Source organism: Salmo trutta, chromosome 24 (assembly GCF_901001165.1).
Source record: "Salmo trutta chromosome 24, fSalTru1.1, whole genome shotgun sequence".
Taxonomy (NCBI): domain Eukaryota; kingdom Metazoa; phylum Chordata; class Actinopteri; order Salmoniformes; family Salmonidae; genus Salmo; species Salmo trutta.
This window is the reverse complement of record NC_042980.1, coordinates 10,873,691-10,884,039: the sequence shown is the minus strand read 5'-3', so window position 1 is coordinate 10,884,039 and position 10,349 is coordinate 10,873,691. Positions and strand designations below refer to the sequence as shown.

General features: G+C 38.9%; 1 protein-coding gene across 2 annotated transcripts in view; it reads right to left on the bottom strand.

The window, feature by feature from the left end:
• Positions 1–681: 681 nt before the first annotated feature.
• The window catches only part of LOC115160677 (acid-sensing ion channel 4-A), a 99,508-nt gene continuing 89,840 nt past the window's right edge, over positions 682–10,349 (bottom strand). Inside the window, exons 5-11 of one of the 2 annotated variants that reach the window (XM_029710927.1) lie at positions 10,184–10,237; positions 5,673–5,826; positions 5,070–5,161; positions 4,731–4,810; positions 4,161–4,268; positions 2,625–2,778; positions 682–1,592 (exon numbers count right to left, since the gene is read on the bottom strand). In XM_029710927.1, the coding sequence (XP_029566787.1) occupies positions 2,647–2,778; positions 4,161–4,268; positions 4,731–4,810; positions 5,070–5,161; positions 5,673–5,826; positions 10,184–10,237 (620 nt within the window). In that variant the 3' untranslated portion in view covers positions 682–1,592; positions 2,625–2,646. The remainder of the gene's footprint in view (positions 1,593–2,624; positions 2,779–4,160; positions 4,269–4,730; positions 4,811–5,069; positions 5,162–5,672; positions 5,827–10,183; positions 10,238–10,349) is intronic. The other variant, XM_029710928.1, reaches the window with a different exon arrangement.

Sequence of the window (10,349 nt, the reverse complement as noted above, 5' to 3'; positions counted from 1 at the left end):
CTTTCTGACTGGTTTCGCTAATAAACAGAAATGTCAGTGTGATTTACTACAATCATAATAACAGTTATATATATATATATAGATATATATTTATTTTTTTAATAATTTTCTCTAAAATATATAAATCAATTACAAAAATTAGTATTAGTGTTATATTAAATTAATCATCATCCATTTAAACAGTGCTTTCTCTTTGTGTTCAGGTTGAACCTATAATGCTACTCTCTAAAACACCTTTCCCATAAACCAGACATGTCAATCTCTCCAGGCTCAAAGTAGAGAAGAGATTGACTTCCTCACTGCTTGCCTTTGTGAGAGGTATTGACGTGTTGAAAGCACCGAACTGTCTGTTCAAACATCTAATACACAGCTCAGACACCCATACATACCCCACAAGAAATGCCACCAGGGGTCTCTTCACAGTCCCGAAGTCCAGAACAGACTCTGGGGAAACTCACAGTACTACATAGAGCCATGACTACATGGAACTCTTCCACATCAAGTAACTCAAGCGAGCACTAAAATCAGATAAAACAACACCTCATGGCACAACGCGGACTGTGAAGAGACACAAACACGTACACACAATCTAACACACGCACTCTACACACACACACACACTTGTAATGTGGTATTGTAGATTTTAGATTCTACATTGGTAATAAAAGTGTAATAATGTAATATATTGTATGATGCGTTGTTTTATTTATGATTTAGGCTGTTGTGTTTGGGTGTGATGTAATTGTTTTAACCCTGCTTGGACCCCAGGAAGAGTAGCTGCTATATTGGCAGCAGCTAATGGGGATCCTAATAAATACTAAATAGTGTATAGCTGGTACGCAGTATGGGCCCTATCATCAAAGCGAGGGTAGTATGGTTTTAACACGCTAAAAGATCAATGTAATTCCTCTGATTTTGTTTGATAACTCAGTACAATGGTTTGATTGAATATGACAACCTGTCTTATACTCATCTTGTATACAATATAAAGGGGAAATTATAATATCTCATTAAATAATTACTTATTTTACAATGATTCAAAACAGTGAGCCGAGTGAGAACTTATTGAGAATAATAATAACAAATTAAGAAAGGTACAGAAATCAAGATACTGGAGGTGAGTATAAATGAATCAAGATGACATGCAGTCCTTGTCTTGTTCCCATGTGGTGACCATGTACCAAAATAACCAGTATAGAAATCGCAGAGTGGCCAGCTTTCAAGTGGAGGAAGGTCGAAGGTGGGCGTCTCCAGCTGGACAGTAATGTGGGGTCCAATCTGTGCCTACATACAAGTGGTCTGTTTGCAGCACAGGTTTGGTGTTCAACTTTGGCTGTAGCTTTTTCACTGGTGACAGCAAGAAATATATAGAACTGAGGTCCCAGGGTCTGTTTTGATGCCCGATCCAGCCCAGAGAGGACACAACTTTTGTTGTCATCAGGATGGAAAGATGGCCGCCGGCTCTAGCAGGCAAAGTCTTCAAACACTCCATGTGGCTGTCCTTGGTGGTGGGGAAGATGGTGGTTCGGTAGAATCGTATTGGCGTAAGCTCCTTCAGGATGACTTCTGGTCATGGTCATATCACTGGACTCCTGGTGGCCACAAAGACCACAACACAATAAGATATACAAAATGGGCCAGTTTCCCAGACACAGATAAACATTAGTCTTGGACTAAGGGCTCTATTCAATTCGTATCGCCGAAGTATCGCGGAAGATCCACATATACATTTTAAGGTAATTTCCAATTAAGCCGCAATATGCAGCGCTTACTGTGAATGCAGTGTCAGCGACCGCGGGTACATTAAGCATTTCTACAGATCGGTGTCCCACCAACGGGGCGGTTGAGCTGATGTGCGCTAATGCGATTAGCATGAGGTTGTAAGTAACAAGAACATTTCCCAGGACATAGACATATCTGATATTGGCAGAAAGCTTAAATTCTTGTTAATCTCACTGAACTCTTCAATTTACAGTAGCTATTACAATGAAAGAATACCATGATATTGTTAGGAGAGTGCACAGTTATGAACTTGAAAAGTTATTCATATTCCAATTAGGCACATTTGGGCAGTCTTGATACAAAATTTTGAACAGAAATGCAATGTTTCATTGGATCAGTCTAAAACTTTGCACATACACTGCTGCCAGCAAGTGGCCAAAAACTAAATTGCGCCTGGGCTGGAATAATACATTATAGCCTTTCTCTTGCATTTAAAAAATGATTGTACAAATAAATAGTTTTTTTTTTCTTTGTATTATTTTTTACCAGATCTAATGTGTTATATTCTCCTACATTCATTTCACATTTCCACAAACTTCAAAGTGTTTCTTTTCAAACGGTATCAAGAATATGCATATCCTTGCTTCAGGTCCTGAGCTACAGGTAGTTAGATTTGGGTATGTCATTTTAGGCAAAATTTGAAAAAAAGAGGCGGCTCCTTAAGAGGATCAATCGCGCTATAAAGCAAATCTTCAGCGCTACGGATTGAATAGAGCCCTAAGAAGCATGTTCAATGGAGGCTTAATCTGTGTCTGGGAAACTGGCCATAACTGATGTACAGTTTAACGTTGGCTCAATAAACCAAAATTACAATGCCTTTGAATAAACCAAAATGATAATACCTTTGATGTAATGGTAGATATTTCATGTAGATGATTTTTTTACATCTAGGGAAAATGGAGGATTTTGGATGATTTTATATGAACTCGAGAAGTACATTTGTTCCTCATTAGAGAGGGACCTGGGAATTGGAGTTGCCTCTGGGGGGATGTAATCCTGTACAATGGGATAAAACAATATTTTTAACAGGAGACTAAACTGATGTCCTTGAGAAAGACATGCAGTGATATAGCTTGTAGTGATATATGAAGATGCATAGTGATATAGCTTATAGTGATACATAAAGATGTATAGTGATATAGCTTGTGGTGACATATAAAGATTTGTAGTGATACATAGATTTATAGTGATATAGCTTATAGTGATATATAAAGATGTATAGTGATATAGCTTGTAGTGATATATAAAGATTCATAGTGATATAGCTTGTAGTGATATATAAAGATTCATAGTGATATAGCTTATAGTGATATATAAAGATGTATAGTGATATATAAAGATATATAAAGATTTATAGTGATTTAGTTTATAGTAATATGTAAAGATGTATAGTGATATATATAGATTTATAGTGATATATAAAGATTTATAGTGATACAGCTTGTAGTGATACATACATATTTATAATGATTTATAAATATTTATATTGATACCTAAAGATTTATAGTGACATATAAAGATGTATAGTGATACATAAAGATTTATAGTGATATATAGTGATATATAAAGATTTATAGTGATATAGCTTATAGTGATATATAAAGATGTATAGTGATATAAAGATTTATAGTGATATAGCTTGTAGTGATATATAAATATGTATAGTGAGATATAAAGATGTATAGTGATATATAAATATGTATAGTGATATATAAAGATGTATAGTGATATATACATATGTATAGTGATATATAAAGATGTATAGTGATATATAAAGATGTATAGTGATATATAAATATGTATAGTGATATATAAAGATGTATAGTGATATAGCTTGTAGTGATATATAAATATGTATAGTGATATATAAAGATGTATAGTGATATATAAATATGTATAGTGATATATAAATATGTATAGTGATATATAAAGATGTATAGTGATATAGCTTGTAGTGATATATAAATATGTATAGTGATGTATAGTGATATATAAATATGTATAGTGATATATAAAGATGTATAGTGATATATAAAGATGTATAGTGATATATAAAGATGTATAGTGATATATAAAGATGTATAGTGATATAGCTTGTAGTGATATATAAATATGTATAGTGATATATAAAGATGTATAGTGATATATAAAGATGTATAGTGATATATAAAGATGTATAGTGATATAGCTTGTAGTGACATTTAGATTGAGAACCGTTGTGTCAAATGGTTGTACATCACGGCTAGAGTGAACTGAACAACCCCATTTTTAGGAGGTTCATTCCCCTTTGGGCTATCCCTTCATGCACATGCTGTAGATGTGTAGGCCCACAACATGCCTGATGCAACATGCCTGCCCTCCACAAGCAACACACTCACCTTACTGGCTTTCATATCTTGCAGATCCACAGTTGCAACAGTGGTCGTCTGTTGTTTCTTCTCATCCTTCTGTGGCCTCAGCAGACGCTGCAGCCTGTGCTTGATCACCTGCATGAAGGCATGGAAGAGAGAAAGTCAGGAGTTCACTCCATCAGCACATCTGACATATCCCAGTGCTCAGCGAGCGGAGGCTATCCATATTATTAGCCTCGTATAACACGAGTGAAATCATTCACGCTCATTATTGACACATTAGCAGTGATCGTAGTCCTCACGTAACAGTTGAAAAGGTCAAAGTCCCACTGACACTGATTGAGGCTGCCATTTTAGAATGGTGTCCTTGGGGTTTACAGATTAAGAACAGCTGAAATGTGTGTAGGGTTGTAAAATTCCAGTAACTTTCCCAAAATGTACAGGTATTCCAGAAATCCCGGTTGGAATCAGATGGGTATAAGCAGGAAATCCGGAATCCTCCAACCAGAATTTCTGGGAAAACTAACAGAATTTTGCAACCCCGAAATGTGTCACCTTTTGTGAGCTTCATGCACATACGCATATAAGACAATGTACCTCGTAAACATAATCCAAAATTTCTAAGATTGTCAAAATACTGGCTCCAATGAACAAACCCATCTGGCCTCCGATGTCACCTGAAAAGGAAGACATATATCATATTAAGATTCCTCCTTCTGGTATGGTTCCAGGTGATGCCAATGATTACTCATTAACTCATATTTCAAACCCATTATCTGATTCCAAATTCCATTTATTACTAGAGCCAAAAGAACCACTGTCAGGCAGTTTCTATATTAAGACTCATCTTAAACCACATGAAACACCAAGTATTGAAAGCCTTGAATAATACAATGGCGAGAGAGAAAGGGGTCATGGCAGAAAAGGGAAACTCACCTAGTAAACCGGCAACATCGTATGCTTTTTTTTGTTCAATTGTTTCATAGTTAAGAGCCTCAAAGAAGATGTCCAACACCAGAAAGTTGTCTCTGGAGACGGAGAAAATTTTAACATTAATAAAAGGTAACTGCATATGTTTATTATACGTAGTTAAAGCCAACAGTGAAGTGTTATGAAAAAGAATACAACTTGCGCTTTCCTTTTAACCTCAACCACAGCACTATGATATTAACAGGATAATACGTCAAAACATATACTGTACCATGTCATTTTTATGGTCATCATAAATTGTCACGATGGCACTTTCATGCCTTAAAGCAATTAAAAGTAATCAAGTTAATGACTGTCAGGTTATGCGGTCTTTAAGATTTTAACAGCATTGAGCAGTGAACATGAAAAGCATGGGCTGCGTCTGAAATAGCAACCTAGTACCCTACTTTTGACCAGGGTCCATATGTCTCTGGTCAAAAGTAGTGCACTATATATGAATAGGGTGACATTTGAGACACATGATGTGTAGCCAACCCCTGAGGGTGTCTCCATTTTCCAGCGCTGATCTTTTCCAGGTCATACTAATATAAATCGTCAAGTTAGATCTACCTGATATATTCCTCAGACTTGTCGTATTTCCTGGACAGGTAGCGAGCGGAGCCTTTGCTGGGGATCTTGACCATGGAGAGCTCCTTGCCGTAGCGGGTCAGGTTACATGGTGTCTCACAGGGACAGGTGTCCCCAGTGCTCTTCTGGAGAAGGGCTGGAACACAGAGCAGATTGTTACATCCTGGGTTTGCGACATAGCCTGGAACACAGAGCAGAGTGTTATAGCCTGGGTCTGGAACATAGCCTCGAACACAGAGCAGTGTGTTAGCCTGGCTCTAGGATATAGCTTGGGTCAGTAGGCCAGTCTAAAGCCAGGTGATCCTAAATGAGCTATAGACTCCAGTGACGATAGAACACCTGCCATGCACAAAGTGAGGCCCTTGTTCTCCTGCATGGGCACCACAAATAGGATGCAGGTGTGTTTGGGTTCCATCTATGCCTCCCTAATAACCACTGTTGATGTATTTCAGTTAGCAAGTTAAAGGGGAATTCTGTTACTTTTTATCCTCATATTCATTATCTCCGGTGTCTATGTGCTGGAAATAATGAATATGAAAATGGGTTGGATTTCCCTTTCATATAATTCAATGTTTACTAGTTTCTAGTTTTTATTGTCACATGTACTGTACTAGTACCGTGAAATGCCTTTCCTGCTCTCTCTTTCCAAACAATGCAGTAGTTCTATAAAAAAAATGAATAAAAAAATGAAATAGATCCAAAAAAGAAGATCACAAAAAAAGTAACTCATCTATATACAGGGTTAGTTCCAGGGTCAGTGTTAATTTCATATTTACAATGGGCAGGGATACTAGAGTGATACGATTAGATATGTATAGGGGTAAGGTGACTAGGCATCAGCATATATGATAAACAGAGTAGCAGCAGCGTGTTTGATATTTGTATGTGAGCGTGTGTGCGTATGTAGAGTCAGTATGAATATATGTGTGTGTGTGTGTGTGTATGTGAGTGAGTGAGTGTGTAGAATGTGCATAGAGACAGTGCAAAAATAAAAGAGTTCATGCAGATAGTCCGTGTAGCCATTTTGTTAGCTATTTAGCAGTCTTATGGCTTGGGGATAGAAAGCTGTTCACGAGCCTGTTAGTGTCATACTTGATGTTCTGATACTGCTTGTCGTGCGGAAGCAGAGAGAACAGTATATGGTTGGGGTGGCTGGAGTCTTTAACAATTTTCCGGGACTTCCTTTCAACACTGCCTGATGTAGAGGTCCTGGATGTCAGGGAGGTCAGCCCCAGTGATGCACTGCCTGTCCGCACCACCCTTTGTAGCGCCATGCGATTGAGGGAAAGGTGCCGTTGCCATACCAAGCAGCGATGCAGCCAGTCAAGATGCTCTCAATGGTGCAGCTGTAGAACTTGTTAAGGATTTGATGGCCCATGCCAAATCTTTTCAAACTACTGAGGTGAAAGAGGCGCTGTCGCGTCTTCTTCACGACTGTTTGTATGTGGTATGTGGACCATTTTAAGACCTTAGTGATTTGGACACAAAGGAACTTGAAGCGCTTGACCCGCTCCACTGCAGCCCTGTCGATGTGAATGGGGGTGTGCTCGCCCCACTCCCGTTTCCTGTAGTACACGATCAGCTCCTTGGTCTTACTTGACGTTGAGGTAGAGGTTAGTTTTCCTGGCATCCATGCTGCCTGGTCACTGACTTCCACACTGCCAGGTCACTGCCAGGTCACTGACTCATTGTCGCCGGGGATCAGTCCTACCACCGTTGTGTCATCAGCAAACTTGATGGCATTGGAGTCGTGCGTGGCCATGCAGTCATGGGTGAACAGGGAGTACAGGAGGAGACTAAGCACACATTCCTGTGGGGCCCCCGTGTTGAGGGTCAGTATGGCAGAGGTAATGTTAGTACATGCTTAATAGACTTTCTAAAATCATGGCTATTTCATTGGGTGCACATTAACACACAGTGCATTGACTTTTTCCACATTTTGTTACATTACAGCCTTATTCTAAAATTGATTAAATCGTTTTTTCCCCCTGATCAATCTACACACAATACCCCATAATGACAAAGCAAAAACTGTTTTTTAGACATTTTCGTAAATTGATTAAAAATAAAAACGGAAATATCATATTTACATATGTATTCAGATCCTTTACTCAGTACTTTGTTGAAGCACTCTTGGCAGTGATTACAGCCTCAGGTCTTCTTGCTTGGCATACCTGTATTTGGGGAGTTTCTCCCATTCTTCTCTGCAGATCCTCTCAAGCTCTGTTAGGTTGATTGGGGAGCATCACTGCACAGCTATTTTCAGGTCTCTCCAGAGATGTTCGATCGGGTTGAAATCCAGGCTCTGGCTAGGCCACTCAAGGACATTCAGAGTCTTGTCCTGAAGCCACTCCTGCATTGTGTTGGCTGTGTGCTTAGGGGTTGTTGTCCTGTTGGAAGGTAAACCTTCACCACAGTCTGAGTTCCTGAGCGCTCTGGAGCAAGTTTTCATCAAGGAACTCTCTGTACTTTGTGCCGTTCATCTTTCCCTTGATCCTGACTAGTCTCCCAGTCCCTGCCGCTAAAAAACCTACCCACAGCATGATGCTGCCACCACCATGCTTCCCCGTAGGGATGGTCCCAGATTTCCTCTATATGTGACGCTTGGCATTCAGGCCAAAGAGTTCAATCTTGGTTTCATCAGACCAGAGAATCTTGTTTCTCATGGTCTGAGAGTCATTTAGGTGCCTTTAGGCAAACTCCAAGCGGGCTGTCATGTGCCTTTTACTGAGGAGTGGCTTCCGTCTGACCACTCTACCATAAAGGCTTGATTGGTGGAGTGCTGCAGAGATGATTGTTCTTCTGGATGGTTCTTCCATCTCCACAGAGGAACTCTGGAGCTCTGTCAGAGTGACCATCAAGTTCTTGGTCACCTCCCTGACTAAGGCCCTTCTCCCCCGATTGCTTAGTTTGGCCGGGCGGCCAGCTCTAGGAAGAGTCTTGGTGGTTCCAAACATTTTCAATGTAAGAATGGCTATTGTGTTCTTGGAGACTTTTTTTTGGTACCCTTCCCCAGGTCCTGTATTGGAGCTCTACGGACCATTCCTTCGACCTCATGTCTTGGTTTTTGCTCTGACATTTACTGTCAACTGTGGGACCCTATATAGACAGGTTCGTGCCTTTCCAAATCATGTCCAATCAATTGAATTTACCACGGATGATGATCAATGGAAATAGGATACACCTGAGCTCAATTTCGAGTCTCATAGCAAAGGGTCTGAATAGTTATGTAAATAACGTATTTCTGTTTTTCATTTTTAATACATTTGCAAAAAATTCTAAAAACCTGTGTTTGCTTTGTCTTTAAGGGGTATTATGTGTAGATTGATGAGAAAAAATAATAATTTAATCCATTTTAGAATTAGGCGGTAACGTAACAAAATGTGGAAAAAGTCAAGGGGTCTGAATACTTTCCGAATGCACTGTACATGCATAAACAATTTCTCATTCACAGCGATAAAAGCAAATATATGCACAATCAGAAAAAAACTCACATATTACATTAACATAGACCACAATACATGGCTTACTCAATCATCCCTATTTTCAAGACAAAATTCAATTCAGATGGACAAAATGGCCAGTGTCTATGACCTGATAACAGTCATTCCAATTTTATAACTCTTATTTTTTTTATTTTACCTTTATTTAACTAGGCAAGTCAGTTAAGAACAAATTCTTATTTTCAATGACGGCCTAGATTACAGCGGGTTAACTGCCTTGTTCAGGGGCAGAACGACAGATTTGTACCTTGACAGCTAGGGGATTCAAACTTGCAACCTTTCGGTTTCTAGCCCAACGTTCTAACCACTAGGCTACCCTGCCGCCTCGGCAGGGGCAACACATAATCTGTTCTCGGACTGAGGCACACAAAAAAAAAAATCAACTATATAATACAAATATATAAAAATGTTTTAAGTTATTACCTTTCACAATGGGTGAATTTATTCTGATTATTTGAGTGGAGAATATAACCGATATAAAAATGAACAGTTCTTGTAAGATATATCTAGATTTAGCTCACCCACCCATTAAATGGGCTTGGATTCTTTTTGAAGAAGATGATAATTAAATGTCTGCCTTATTAGGCTTGAAAATCCAAATTGTACTAATATATCTCTCATCACATAATAAAGCGTCTCTTTTATGACCATCATAATGTCTTTGAGACAAGGCACCTTTGCACAGAGATAACCCGAACCAGCCAGTGGGGAGTCGGCCGCACCGGATGGAGTTGGTTTGGTGAAGGAATATCAATGTATTGTGAAAGCTCCAACATGAAGTTGAGTAAAGAGTTGGGCAACATCGTTGTCACTCACAGCTTGCGTATTTCCGTCTCCTACAATTGACATATCAACATGGAGGCGATTTAATTTTGAAATCTTTACCCAGGCTATCTCCACCCATACACTGAAACCCAATATTTCCTTATAAATTAAGTCAACATTCTGTTGTTTTACTCTATTATAATAGAAAATAAAAACATTTCTTACCAAGCGCCTTGTCAACACACTTGATGTTACTGGGAGTGCAGATATCGGCAGTTCCTGGAGTACAAAACATGAAATGAGTTTGATCAATCAAAAACAAAATGGTCGCCGCCCGTATCTCTGCCAACATGGAAAACTCTCATTGAGAACAGAACACCAGCTTATCATT